Source organism: Corvus brachyrhynchos, unplaced genomic scaffold (genome assembly GCF_000691975.1).
Source record: "Corvus brachyrhynchos isolate BGI_N302 unplaced genomic scaffold, ASM69197v1 scaffold416, whole genome shotgun sequence".
NCBI classification, from domain to species: domain Eukaryota; kingdom Metazoa; phylum Chordata; class Aves; order Passeriformes; family Corvidae; genus Corvus; species Corvus brachyrhynchos.
The window spans coordinates 414817-429912 of record NW_008238439.1 but is presented as its reverse complement, the minus strand read 5'-3'; the positions used below and the strand labels follow the sequence as shown (position 1 = coordinate 429912).

General features: G+C 43.4%; 1 protein-coding gene across 1 annotated transcript in view; it reads left to right on the top strand.

The window, feature by feature from the left end:
• Positions 1–1120: 1120 nt before the first annotated feature.
• SPRED2 (sprouty related EVH1 domain containing 2) overlaps positions 1121–15096 on the top strand; it is a 34730-nt gene continuing 20754 nt past the window's right edge. Inside the window, exons 1-4 of the mRNA XM_008635449.2 lie at positions 1121–1152; positions 8948–9125; positions 10556–10724; positions 13463–13527. Of these exons, the coding sequence (XP_008633671.1) occupies positions 1136–1152; positions 8948–9125; positions 10556–10724; positions 13463–13527 (429 nt within the window). The 5' untranslated portion in view covers positions 1121–1135. The remainder of the gene's footprint in view (positions 1153–8947; positions 9126–10555; positions 10725–13462; positions 13528–15096) is intronic.

The following is a 15096-nucleotide window of genomic DNA, read 5'->3' as shown; positions in this document are numbered from 1 at the left end:
GGATGCTTGCAGGCAGCATCACCTTGGTCACCATTCTCCACCTTGAGGAAAAAGGGATTTTTGTCCCAAATCAGGATTGAAACCGTTTGGGTTTGAGGCAGACAGAAGCAGCTGAGCCTGGAAACACTTAGTTAGCTTTCTTCTGCCCTCATGCCTAATCATCAGCATAGATTAGTTCAGAAACTGGACAGGTATTTTTAGAAGCTGCTTTCAGAGCCCCAGTGTCACAATTTTTATTCTTCTTGTTGGTGCTGAGGCATTTCTTGAGCAACATTTCTGCTTTAATGAGAATACGTTGGGGATCATCATAGAACTTTTGGGGACATGCATGGCACCCTGGCTGAGTGAGGGGTTCCAGCAGTTGTGAAGGTTTCTGAGCAGCAAGGGAGCATTTGAGACCAAGTGTCCAAAACGAAGCTTGTGTGCAGGGATGTCACTGTTGGCACTTCAGTTGTGTGGGCTGCCAGCAAAGGTGGGGTGTATGAGGATCTATAGCTGATACCAGCTCGTTGCCCACTGGAAGTATTTAAAACCCCATTAAAAGTTGTGATGGAGGCAGACACATTGGGAGGCTGAGTGCTTCCTCCAAACCTTTTGAGTGGTTTGGACCCTTGGTCCCAGTGCTGTGTTGGCAGCTTTTGGGAATAAAGTGCTGACAGGCTACCAGAGGAAATGACACCTGCGTTCAACTTTGGACCTGTTTGCAGCCCTGGGTGCGTGGGTGACATGCCTGCTGGGCTGGGGCAGCCTGTCAGCAGCACGTTTGCCCCATCAGCTGCTGCTAAACACCCCCATCATGAGTTTATGGCAGCTGTATCATAATTATTTTATTTTTTTCCCAGCCTATAACCGGGGTGGGGAAACAAGGATCTTTGGTCGATGTGTTCTTCCGAGCCAGGAGGATATTGCGAATGAGTAATGGTCCGGCTGGGGCTGTAATGTGCAGAATACCTCTGGGATGACTCACCCCGCACAATGCAGCACATCCCTCAAGGAGACTGAATCACGAATGGGGGGAAGCCGCTTGCCTGCCCGGCAGCAGCCAGCTGGGACACGGGGTAACCAGTGCAGGCAGGGAGGCTGGCGGTGGCAATGGTGGTAAAATGGAGCAGTAAAGGTTTAACATGTAGAGGAAATGGCATCCCCCAGCAGGTAAGTGTGCTCTGGATGCATATGATTCCATATTTTTTACTCCTGGGGTTTTTTTTCCTCCGCCTTCCCCCATCTGCCCCCACAGCCCTTCTGAATGTTGTCTAAATCAGCATATGATTTATCAGTGAATATGTATGAATTCTTCTGTGAAACACAGCCTTTCATTTATGGTTACATATCAGGTTTTTTTCAGAACTAATGGTTCAACATTCACCCTTTCTTTAAATACCAACAGGAAAAATAGATGCTGCCTGGGAAGCTGCTTCCCTTATTGTCCCTCTCCATGGACATTTGATGGAGTAGGGGATTTAAAGAGAGGTTGAAGGCAAAAACAATGTGCATGCTGGTTTTGATATAGCCAAGAATGTCTTCTTTTTTATGTTTATTTCTCTGGCAAAAGATGAAAACCCTTTAGATTTAGAGGCTTACTCCCTCACCTCTCCTCTGATACAGACCCAGCTGGAATTGAGTCACAGAATTATTTTATTTCTTTAATATTTGCAAAATATTATCTACTCTTCATAGTTATAACATACGTGTCATTGAGGATGTTTACAGAGGGGTAAATATTGTTGTAGTCTCCACTGATCAAAATGGAGGAGAGTGGGGGAAAATTCAACTTCCTTTGGGTGAGCGATTTTCTTTCTTTTCTTTGTAAACTTTGAGTTTACAGGAATACTCTGTATATGTTTGTGTGCAGACATAATCATTTTTCTGGAATGCAGTTTCTGTGGTTGTGTGTTGGGGTGTTATTTTGCTAAATATTGCTATTTATTAGCTAATAGGATAGCAGTAATGGAGTGCTTATGGTCAGTTTATGCTAGGAAAAAAATTAGGGCAGAACTTGGTTGTGGCTTTTTTTTGAGGTGGGGGGAATCAATTCAGGATGCAGATCTTATGAATCTACCTGTTTGGCTGGCTAAACTTCAGTGTGATTTTTGCTTATCTTACACGTGATATAAAACAAATACCATCTGTCATGCAACAACAATTTATTAGTCATTACTGTAAATGATAGTGCTAATTAGCTTCCTTGTAATCTTAATATTTTGTACTCTTGCACGAAAATAGGAGGACTTGAGGCTGCAACTCTTGCCTGTACTGCATGAGGTGCAGGGCAAATTATTCAAATTTATTATGCTGCCCCTTTTAACTTTTCAAGACGTGCCACCATGTGCAGCTATAACCATTTGTTGCAACAAATTTGAAGGAAAGTCTTTTTTGAGAGCTTCCCTTGAATGGTTGCTCATTAAAAGTTTTGTCATTAGTGTGCATGTCCCAGTGATGTCATGGCTACCTTTTAGCAGAAAAAAAATCAAAATACTGTTTTGGGTCTTTTTGTAACAAAATTGGCTGTGGCTTTTGGTAGCTCTAGCACAGTTTCAACAATGTTACATAAATGCTTCAATACAGACACAAGTCATAAGTTAATCTGCCCCAATGCCATTAGCCTTTAATTTTAATTCAATATTGTTTGTGTAATAAGCTAATTTCTGGGGAGAGACTTTAAAAAATTCTGTGCGCTTGAGCTGCATCAGTGAATCTTTGCTTGCCTATCAGCTGGCTTGTAGGCCAGCTTTTTTCCCTAAAAAGCTGCTTCCAATTCACTTGAGGTTTTCTCCACATGTACAGCACTTTGTGGGGATCACTGGGCAAGTCTGGCACAGGAAAAGATGTTATGCTGGTCAGAAAAAAATTGATTTAATCCATGCAGGACTACATAATACATATATTTTTGAATATATATATGTATATATGTATTTCAGGAATGAATTCTCATGTGCTTCCTGGAAGGACCTGAACTAATTACGGGATTATGAAATCCCATTTGAGCTAGTTAGGATAGAGCTGTTTCTCGTAAACTCAATAAAATCAGCCTCAAATGTTGAACAAACGTTTTGGTGAAAGGATTCCTTTGTTCCTCACTGCCTCGGCATTTAAGGGAGATGTGGAGGCGGGCGGCTGGGTTGTTGCAGGTGTCTTGGTTTTTTGAGAAGTCCTTTTTCTTCTGGAAAAAAAAAAAAACAAACCAACCAAAACTGCTATTAGTTTTTCCTATGGAGGATTTTTGGATGCACTGCAGTGCTGGAAGCAAACCCAGTCTTGCTGAGCACTGGCTGTGGAGACCTGACCCCTCTTCATTTTGCCCTTGGGGCTGCTCTAGACTCAACCAGCATCTCTGGAGCAAGAAATGTGGAGACTGAATTGTTTGTACTTACTCTGACTGTGTGGAAACTAAAATTTCCCAGATGCTCTTTTATTCTGCTGGTATTGGATTTGAAAGGCAGAAAAATACAGGTTGCAAATTGGTTATACAAGAGTTGGGTTACAGGTAGAGTGGTTCTTTGTTCCTGACATGATGCAGAGGTGAGGGCAAGGAAGACTTTTGGGAGGTTTTCCATGGTTTTCTTCAGATTCCATTCTAACATTTGATCTGGCCAGAGAGACGCAGATGTCTTTTTTTCTTGGTGATATTTAATGAAAAAGTTTCAAACCTGCTGGAAATCTAAATGGTATGGAAATATCAACTTAATTTGCTGTAGCTGCATGCACTCAGAAAGTTTCTTTCAAAGAAATTGGTAAGTTAGGATTTGAAGAAGAAAATGCTGGTTATCATCTGCAGATAATCACCCTTGCTAGAAGGTTCACGAACCAACCAACAGATAAAGGAAGTGGGACTCCAAAAATGGCAGCTTTTCATGTCTTCCACCAAAATGTCCCTGCTTTCTGGCTGTGGGATGAACTGCAGAGAGGATCCTTACAATATAACCTGCAGCAATCACCTGGGCAGGATGGGATGGCTTTAACTCCAGCTGTCAGAGCTGCTGGGGCAGGGAAAATACCTGGCGCTGTGAAATACATCCAGGTCAGCCAGAGACAGGTTATGCCCCAGTAGTTGTAAAGTTACATTTGTTTGGATCTAGATAGTTTAAATTGTGTTTATGTGCCTGGTTCAGCTGAACAGCTTGACTTTTGCTGCTGTTCCATTAGCAGCCTCCTGCTGTCCTTTTGGCTCTTCCCTGAAACCTGGGATCTGGGAATGTAGATGCGTGCATTAAAAGACAGAAATCCATAATGTTGAAACCCATTATATGCAATTACCTTTTTTTCTGAGACCTGAATCTCTCCTGGCCTTGTAAGCTGTTGAGTTGGGAAGGGAGGAAAATACCAAAGTGCCTTATGGCAGCAATAGCGTGGAAGTTTATAAGCTTATATTTTGATCAAGTAGCTTGGCTAGAGGGAAAAACATTACTGAGTTATGGAAGGTGTCTGTGAAGTGTTTTAGATGCTAGATGTGACTCAAAAAAAAGTAGTAAATTTGGTGGGTTGGACTACTTTTTTTTTTCCCCTTGGGATTTTTAGACATCTTGGATGGTATTTGCAGTTGCTGCTTTGGAAGCAAAGTGGAAAAGAAGAGCAGCTGGTGGAAGGGAGTTGTCTACTTTGACCCTCCTTTTACAAAGACAGTGGTGAAAATAAAGCCTTAACTAAGGAGTGAATTGCTTGGTGTTTAGTCCTGGATGAAGGATTGCAGCCATAAGCCCCCATTGGCCATCCAAGGGGCTCATGTTTGTCCCCCGCTGGTGTTGCTGGAGGTGATGTGGCTCATGTCCGAGAGCACAGGATGATGGCAGCCACTGTGTGCATGCTGGGGGCAGCACTTCTATCAGCTTTAAATGTCACCTGTCTCTTAGGCACACAGACGCTCTGCGAGTTGGACTTACAGCTACTGCAACCAGGGTTCAGTGATGACAGAGGTAATACTCAGTTCCCTTCTTGTTTACGAAAATTCTATGTCCTCCGGAAGAGCACTTATACATGCACACACTCTTTTCTACTTTTGTAGATATATATGCATACCCACGAGCTATAATTTTTAAAGAGTTCTCTTTTTCCTTCCAATGAAAACAACACGTGCTTTTCGGTGCTACCTTTACTCCCCAAGTTCTTTCTGGTTTTTTTTTTTACTCAGGGCGGGGCAGGCAGACAACCTGGAGCAGCCCTGGAACATACTGGCTGCCTGCCATTGCAGCTGGGTAATCCCTTCAGATACTTTCTTCCCAAGCTTTTAAGGCTGTTGAAGATAAATCTGTAGGGTTAAGATAGCATTTAAGACCATAATTAAGAATAGTTTGCATGAAATAAATCCAACAATTAGAGCAGTCTTAAAAGTTTCAAGGATCCAATAAAACAAGGGGAACTAAGGCTACTGTGGGGTTTTCTCTAACTGTTTCATTTTTAGCTATCAGTATCTCATTAGTTGTAATGGACCAAATATTTTCACATACCTCATTAACCATTTCTTGTGAAAGAGTCAAATTGCACAGCTGCCATGCCAAAAATGCAGGTGGATGGCTTGAATATGGTTATTCTGCTACTCCAGTGCACCAACGTTTCATCAGTGGCACGCACATGGGATTTGCAGATCGCTCCTTTGCTCTTCAGGATTTGGAACACTTGGAACCAGCCAGAGCCTTGATGCAGTCGTGTAAAATTAAATAGCAAAGAAAATAAACAGCTTTTACACTAAGGAAGCGAGATCCTTATATGGAACTGAAATATTTGAGTACCTCCCAAGTATTTATCAACACTGGCATGAGAGAAAGAAGCATTGCCTATTCCAGGCTCGTGGATGGAAACAGCAGGCAGGATTTAGACATAGAAGACTGGAGGAAGCTGTGTGTAGGCTTGAAAATTCAACATGCAGCTTCTGAGTCCTAATCCAGTGATTAAACCAAGATGTCAAGCCCTAAGAACCCTTAACAACCTCCTTTCCTTCTACCTTTCCTTTCTTTTTTCCGAGTCCCTTGGCACAGGTTGCGCTTTGGGAAACATGCCTGTGGCTGGAGCAGAGCAGGAGTGGGGACGGGGCTCTGCAGGGAGCCCAGCGTCACTGGTGACTTTTGATCGTGCAGGAAAGCGTGCCAAGGGATTACGTTAATGGAGCCAGAGCTCTGCCTGCCCTGCCAAAGGTGAACCCTTCTGCTGGACAAGGCTCTTGTCTAATAGGGGAACAGAGGTCGTCTTGCCATGGCAGGGGAGTGGAAACTAGATTTTCTGGCTTAATAAACTTAAGGAGGTTGCTCTTCGGGATGGGAAGAGCACAGTTTAAATGGTGTTCTCTCAGCGTGCAGTGGCAGAGTTTGTAAGGGCCACAGGTCATGGATAGATGTGGATATGAAGAGGAAAACCGTGTGGCTGTGTGCCCCACCAGGTTGTCGTTATAATGGGCAGGGATGGTCAGGGCTCCTAAGTTTAATGAATAGGTATCCAGTAATACTCAAGTGTAATTGTGAGCCTAGAGAATTAACTGAGAGGTGATAGAAATGTGTAAATAACTGGCAGGAGTCACAAAGTACTGAGTAGCTGCTACTTGCTTAATTTTCCTTTAAGTGGACAGTTTCTGCAGCAAAGTAACTGAAAACAGCATTACTTTTGGGGCAGCCAAAGGCTCCAACTGCTGCCATAAAAGTGAATGGTAAATCCAGCAGGAAGCTATAATGCCAGTGGCAATTTTCAAGTGTGGAAGGAGAAGCAGCAGTTTCTGCGGATGACTTTTGTGGGAGGATGGGAGGGAAGGTCGTATTGAGTGGCTCCGACTTCAGAAGAGAGCTAAAAATAAGTCCAGAAAGTATCCTTGGGGAATAAGTAGAAAGATACAGAAATGTATAGTTGGCTTTCTTTTTACTTCATCTGCTAATTGCTAATCCTTATAGACCATATGGGAGAGGTACAGAGAAGAAAACAAAAACTGTCTTGGATGGAAGCAGCTCAATTTTTGCACAGTAGGAAATTAGCTGAAGTATTTTGCTTATTTCTGAGTATCAGGAAGTCAGGAGATTAACGTTGCTACTGTAAAATCTAGAAACAGGTTTTCATTAAAATATAAAAAGGTAACGATCTATTTATGGACACATTTGCCCTGTTTACTGTACCAGGAAGCTGCTTTAAGGACTCAAGCAAAAATATTCTTAAAAACATAGTTTCCCAGTTCTGTGAATACTTTGTGTGTTTCAGCTGTGGCTGTGTATCAGAGTGTGTTGGAAAGCTTTTTATCAGCCAGTGCAAAGTACTCAGGCAGCAGGGGATGAACTTCTAGCATCTGTGCACTGCTGTCATTATGTAGGTCCAGCGAGAAAGTTGGCACATCCATAAAATAAAGGCTGTGAAGAGAAAATTGCAGCATGTGTTTTGTGAGATCTGTGTAGCTGCAGAAGAGATAAGCTGGTCCCAGAAGATGCTCACTGCTTCCCTTGGTTTGTCCTCAGACTGCCTTCAGGTAGGATCCATGAGACTGCTTGCTTAGATGCTAAATCTGGTCATGTTAGAGAGAGGGAAGCTTGGAACTGAAGAGCTAGCCCCTGAATTGCTGCAAAAATAATGTCTGAAAATGAAGCAGTTCTACCTGGTGCAGAATGAAGAAAGCTACTACTGCTTGTCATGCTGTACAGGATGCTGGGAAAATACCTGGATACAGAGCTTTTCTCAGGAAGGAATTTCTTTCCATAAAGGATGATACCTGTCGTTTTGAAAGGCTGCCTCTTGGAGCCCTCTGTGTGTTGATCCTGCTTCTCCTGGGGAGGTCACCTGGTAGCCTGGAGACGGACAGTCCTTGGGCACTTTTCTTTGCACATCCCTTTTTCTCACCCCTGTTGATGTTCCCAGGTTTGAGGGCCCTGCAGCAGCTTTGTGGGCACCTTTGGGTGCCTCAGCAGCTCTGCAGCTGACAGTGCCATGGTTGTGCATGGCTGCCATCCAAGCACGTCGTGGTGACCTCCCTGCCAGGGCATCACAGCTGGCAACGCTGTCCTCAGCATCTCTGTGTTAATCAGTGTCCAGCACGTGATGGGCAGCACTGATGCAGCGTCAGCATGAGGACAGAAAAGCTAATTTGGGTATTTCCCAACAGTTCTGTGCTGGGGACAACCCATTTTAGCTTGCAGTCTGTTGCATATTCCATGCAAGGTGTGTGGCTTTTGCTTGTGTTCCGTAGGGGCTTTTCTGCTTCCAAATGACCCTGGTGATGTCCCCAGCAGATAATGGAGTGACTGCTTTGTGGAAAGGGTACAGGAGGAGGCCTGGAGTCTCCCACTGTGGGGGCTCTTCTGAGCCCTTGTGGTGAGCATCTGAATTATCCCCAGATTTTAGGTGCTTCCAGAATAGTTTCTTGTGAGGTTATGACGCTCTGCCTTTCTCAGCCCCTTGAAATGCTGGTGAAATTATTTCAGGGACATGGTATGGTCCTGATGACCTGAGCTGAGCTGATTCCCATCTCTTTTCATCTGAGGTACCAGCTGGAGCCACATTTGTGGGGTTTTCCCCATAAAACTGTCCCAGATGTGGAGGAATTTGAGCATCATCTTCCAAAGCCCACTTCACAAATTTGATCACAGAAACCTTGAAACGCTTTGTTCATGGGTTATTTGAGCTCCATGTGTTCTTCCAGCACTTTGAAAACCTAATGTCCCAAAGTGGGAGTTGGGCCTGGGGTGGTGCCTGGTTCACCCCGCTCTCTTGGTCCCTGTGTGTAGCTTCATGAGGCAAAGAGTGTCAGGGACCATGGGTTGTTTGATCTGTGTGTTGACATCTGGAAACCCAGCAGGTTGGTGGGTCTCTTTCCTACGGTAGCTTGAGTGTTCCAGGCCATCCATGACAGAGGTGGACTTCCATCCTGGGCAGAAACTCTTCGCTGGGGTCAGCACAGCACCATCTAAATACCACCCTCAAGAAAAACCACTGCGATGTGACTGTGATGCTCACAAAAGGTTCTGTTTTTGTTTTGTTGCCATTGCAGTGACAGCTATATTGTGCGAGTCAAAGCTGTGGTTATGACCCGAGATGACTCCAGTGGGGGATGGTTGCCGCAAGAAGGAGGCGGTCTCAGTAGAGTTGGCGTCTGCAAGGTCACGTACCCGGAGGGCAATGGAAGAAGTGGATTTCTAATCCATGGTGAAAGGCAGAAAGACAAACTGGTAATAGACCCTAATTCAACTTTTGTCTGTTCTTATAATGAGAATTATCCCAAATCTGTTGCTATTGTATTCTTGTGCCACAGTTGGGAGGATTTTCAGGCCCACCTAAAATTACCTTTCTGTTACATTTACAGTTACTATTTCTCCTTATGAACTTTGTAAGTTTCTGTTAAACTCTATTGCTATAAAGTTAAAAAAAAAAAAAAAAAAAAAAAAACCAGCCATAAGCAAATAATACCAGATTGGACAAAACAAACCCATCCTCATCTAGAATTGCCATCTTTTGCTACCTAGGCTGGCATAATGCCACCTGGAAGGAGCAGGTAAATTTTTGACATCCACGTGCAAAGATCCCCTTTGAATGAAAGAGGGCCTGTGGCTTTTTCCTTTTTTTTCTTAGACCTAGCGCGGGGGTAAGTGAGAAGTGAATTGAAGTGTAAAGAGCCCATGAAGCCAGTCACATTGCACTGAGTAATGCAGTGCAAGCCTTTTAAAAGGGCCATGAATTATTTATGCTGTGTGCTGTTCAAGGTTTGAACAAGCTGAGTGAGAATATGAAGACAAGTTGTCTCTTATGAATTGACACACTTGGTTTCTCCTGGTAGCTGTTTATCTAAAAAGGAGCTCTCTTCTATCCCTGCACAAATCAAATTAATAAAGCCTTTTCCTGATTTCCAGGGGCCACTTGAAATGTTATAGTTTGCTATCTTGTTTTTATATATTTGATTCTTCTGAAATGCACTCCTGTGAAGATATGGGTTAGCTTAAAAACAGCACTCCCTCCACAGGCTCAAAAAATACCTTATTTGAGTCAGAAATGATCTTGCTTTCAAAAAGACTGGTGTTTTAAAGCTGTTTCAATTATGGTTTGTCTTTTGCAATGCTGTTTTGCTTAGGATGATTCTTTTGACATTATTTGGGAGCCATGCTTATGGTTTTGAGAGGTGGAGTAAGACATGACAAGCTATTCCTGTTGTCCCTGAGCATCACTCTAGAGATGGTTTTTGGCACACTTGAGATGAGTGTCTGGCTGGGGTGAACAATTTAAAAACAGTGAGGGGAGTGTTGCAGCACCTCCTAAATCTGCTGCTGGTGGATAAAACTTCTGTTGAGCAAAATTATTGAGGGAAGAGGTTGTCCTTCCTCCTGAACCCCCCGCTAGCTTAACCTGTGCCACACTGGGTCCAAAACATGCTCCTGGGGTAGGGAATGAGCGCCTACTCAAAGCACAAGCAAAAGATGAATGTGCAATGGTTTTGAGAACAATTACTGTGTCTGGTGTTTATTAGTCATCATTTGGTAGGGAAGGATGTTCCCCTATGCGAGGCATGACTTGGCTTGCTTTTGGGTCCAGCCTGAGACGGTGCTGGCTGTGTCCTTGGGGTGGGAAAAGTGACTTTGCTCCTCTTTTGGGGCTCACGCCCTCCCAGGTGGTGCTGGAGTGCTTTGTGAAGAAGGACCTGGTGTACACGAAGGCAAACCCCACCTTCCACCACTGGAAAGTTGACAACAGAAAGTTTGGGCTCACTTTTCAAAGCCCCGCTGACGCTCGAGCCTTCGACAGAGGAGTGAGGAAAGCCATCGAGGACCTCATCGAAGGTAGCGTGGGGGTGGACACTTCCACCCTTGGAAGAGTGGGCAGGGGGTTTGAGTCAGGGATGTGTTTAAAATCAGTTCTTGGGCTTGGAGTCTCTTGTGCATGTGTCCAAGTGTAGCTGGGGAGCCCTTATCCCACAGTGAGCAAACCCCAGCTTTTAAGAATTGAGTTTCCTCATCCCTTAGAGGAGATAAGGTGTTTCACTCAAGTATTTTTCAATCCTCTGTCCAGACTTCTCCCCATTTTTTATCAAGTTTGTTGTTACTGCTTTTTTTGATAGGCTTGGGTTTCACACTAGTGATGGCAATTCAAACAGCCCAGGCTCTTTATTTGCAGTCAAATCTCATCTTACTGAGTCTTTGTTAAATCATAGGATTTAATTCCTGCCTGGAGTTGAATAAAACTTCGGTTTGTTTTTGGTTTTATTTTGTAGTAATTAGTTTTGTCTGCATCCTCTTAAGCTGAATGGTAGTTCTTGAAGACTTTGTTGTGTTTTGGGGTGTTGTTTTTTTAATTCTGTAAAAAATGCGTTTGAATTGTCTGCTTTGAAGTTGTCATAAATTTTTCCTTTTCACATTTCATTGCAATCAGGCAATCACAATACAGCTATAATTCAGTTGTATGTTATTTTAATGAAATTTGATTCTTCATACATTTTTTTCTTGATTTTTTTTTTTTTTTTTAGCCATACTATTTTATGTAGGGGCTTAGTAATCCAAAGCCTTTTGCCTTCTCTTCCAGTGTGACCAGGGTATTTTTATACACAGATGGTACATTTTCTGAAGATACTAACTCAGATGTATGTATAGATGTATATTCTTTTTGAGTACATCAGCTCCATAAGACAACCTAATGTTCTGGATGGTCTGTCCTTGCTTTAACATGAACACGGTAGATGCTGGGAGAGAATTAATCCCCCAGGGCTCCTTGCTGGTAAATACCTCGTCAGTTAGAGGAAGGATCTTCTCAATTCATTTGCTTTTTTCTGTGCCATTAACACTGAGAAGTTACAAGCAGACTTTCTTCTTCTGGTTAAAACTGTGAAGCATTCTGAGTCATAAAAGTGATGTTTTATGTAAGTGGCATGGGATTGTGCAGAGTTTCAAGGAGATAATAACTCAGCTGTATTGAGTAGTATTTTGGAGATGCCAATACTTGGCAACTCCTGTTTTGCTCTTCTTGATCCATTTTACAGTGGAGGTATTTAAAATCAAGTTCTGCTGTATCTCAGATACTTCAAAATCAGCAAATCTATATTTATCCCATTAACAGTCCAGGCTGATCCTCATGAATGTGTTCCTCCTTAAATTCCAAATGAGGCTTTCTGAATGAAAAACAATAACTGGCTCATGCACGCACAGCGTCGGGCAGCGGATTTCATTTATCATTCATTTTTTGTTCACATACTTGATCAAATTCATCAGGTAATATTAAGCACAACTAAGTGTGCTTTCAGAACTTCACTTAATCACTGCTTTATTGTGAATATTCAACCAGTAGTTCATTCCTTGTAGCATCAGAAGTTTGGGACACAGGTACAAGAACCCTATGCAGCTCCGTAGAGCTTCAGCTTTTTTAATTTTAAAGCTAATGTAGCAAATGGCACAAATGTTTCCACATTACTCAGTGTTTTAAGTGGGCTTTCACACTTAGCTCTGCACATCTTCGTGGTGATGCAACTGAGAGCAGCCAAGGGTGGTGCCAATAGCATTATATAAAACACGTTATTTTAACAAATTTCCAGAATGAAGGCAGTACAAATTGTTCTGCCCTGTTGGTCAGGGATGTGATGTGGCCATAATTCAGTCTAGCAGTGGGCTTCCATCAAAAAAATAGACCTTTGACTTGAGGGTTCTCCCCCCCAGCACATCCTCTTGCTGCATCCTTCCTCCTTGGCAGCCTTAGGCAGCCAGGAAGGGGGTCTGGGATCTTGATTGGGTACAGGGAGAGGAGTCACTCCTTTTTAGGTACAGCATAAACTTGGTGTCAAGTCCAGCGATGGCGAGTGCCCCCTTCCCTGAGGCCTTTCTGTGGCACGGGTGCTCACCAGGCTCTGGAGCGGCTCCACAGGAACACCTGCGGGGTGAGGAAAGCTTTTTGATATGCTTTCCTACTTTTCCAGAAGATTGTCGAATGTACCTAATGAAAATTGCACCCCAATATTTTTCTCTTGTCTGTGGTTTTACACATATCAGCTCCTTTCTAATACTTTGTTTACGTGGGGCAAGGTGATTCTCTGAGAAGTAGGTGATAACAGAGATATAACAGCTTCCAAAATTAGAAGGAAAAAACCCAATCTCACTCTTCATTGTCAATGTGAGGTTCATTTTTTTTTAAATTAAAGGTTATTTCCCCCTCCCCCCCAGATTTAGGGAGTAAGTGAAGAAAAACTCATACATGGTTTCTTGACAGCTGAGAATCAGCCTGGAGCAATGATTAGTACATAGCTTTACCATTCTTCAGAAATTAGTCTTCTGTAATTGGAAATTGTAACTGCTATTTTTACCATTGTTAATTAGCATTGGCAGCCACACCGTTCCGTTTCAAGAAATACTTTCAGATTTTACCTCTCCAACCCAGCTACCAGCAGATGGGTTGTTCTTCCTTAATTTGAGCCACTTTCATGTATCTACAATACACAAACCTGTGAGAATCCAAATGTTTAACAGCCTCAAAAAAAAAAAAAAAGTCTCATGGCAATGTCGTGTGTTTAAAATGCTGTTGGTTTGGTTTTTTCTAGGATCTACGACTTCCTCGTCCACCCTTCACAACGAGGCCGAGGTCGGCGATGATGATGTCTTCACTGTAAGTACCTGTCACCCAAGGTCCTTCTCTTTTATGTTCGGGTTTACATGGTCAGGTTAGAAGGGTTTTTTTTTTTTTATGCCTCAGGGTTGGCGTTCAGCCACCATCATGTTTGGCCACTGGGTGTGTTTTATTTGATGGAAGTATATCCTCTACAGAATGTGAGGCCTCCTGTTGGCGTCCCGTCACCACGTGAAAGGCATGTCAGAGCAGGTGATGTCAGGGGCTAGAAGTGAAGAAATAATCACCCTTGAATTTCTTTTGGCTTAGACTGAGTGGTGCACACCCCTGCTAATACTTCTCTCTGTCCTTAAGAAGCTTCCTGCAAACTCAGGTACTTAGCAAGGTGACTGCTACTCAGGTACATACTCAAGGAAATAAGGTTTTAAACACAGTTTAAATCAAAGTCACAGTTTTAAACAAAAGCCAACTCAAAAGATGTTTCACCTGTACATGGAAACATAGAAAGTTCAGACAGGTGTTCTTCGGGTGGAGGAAGGCACAGAAGTGTGGCGTTTGTCTAAGCAGCAGTGACTTAAACAGGAATGAGCTGTTGGAGGTTTTTCGTGCTGTTGTGTAAAACGCATTTTGGAGCTTTACTGGAACTAAAGCTGCTAACCTTGCACACTTCAAAAGGAAAGTTAAAAAGCAAAATAAACTTGTCAGGTGAAAATGTGACTGATTAGGGCTATTCCATGGGCTGGAAACAAGTTGCTCACATTTTATACATTTTTTTAATAAATTTTTTTGCTAACCTTAATTCAACCCCCCGTGTGCACTTATATAAATGCTTTAGTTACCTTACAAGTGCCCTCCTTGTCCCCTGGGGCCCAGAGGGCAGGAAAGGGGAAGGTGGGATATCCTCCGTGCAGCACCAGCAAACTCAAAATTGTCTTTGGGATACTTCCCTGGATTTTTAGGGTGAAGGAGGAAAAAATCAGTACAAGCATCATGCTGCTTGAAAAGAAGTCCCAGGAAGCATCCAAAGCCAAAAGGTGTTTTTGAGGGTGATGTTTGGCCAGCATGGGACCATGTCAGGTTCCCTGCTGAGTTTTGACCGGATCTTCCCAACGGCTGGCGAGTTGTCCGCATCTGTCCTTTTGTCACGCTCAGGGAGACAAACAACAGCAGGCAGGGTTAAAAGGTGACTTCCTGCACTCTGCAGCAAAACTATCATTAGCAGCTGCTTCCCAGCTACCTGCCAAAAGTGATTTATAGGCACTGGGATGGGATGGGGCGGGGGGGGGCGAGGGAGGCACCAGTGGAGCCAGAGCCTTTTACCGATACGTGCTGCTTTGTTCCCAAATTTTCTGGAGGAGCTGTGCTCTGCTGGGGGTGGACAGTCACTCTTGATGTGTGTGTGGCTCTTCTGTGCTCATCGGAAAGGGGATGACTGTCAAAATCTTCCTTGGATGGGTGTGTACCAGCTCTAACTGGGTTACACATTGGAATACTCAATGCTTAAACAGTGATGAGTGGCCTGTGGAACCAGGAAAGTGTATTTTTGCTAAAATCCTACTGGCTGATGTTTAGGGACCTGGGAGTGCTTCTGAATTTCTCCACAAGCTC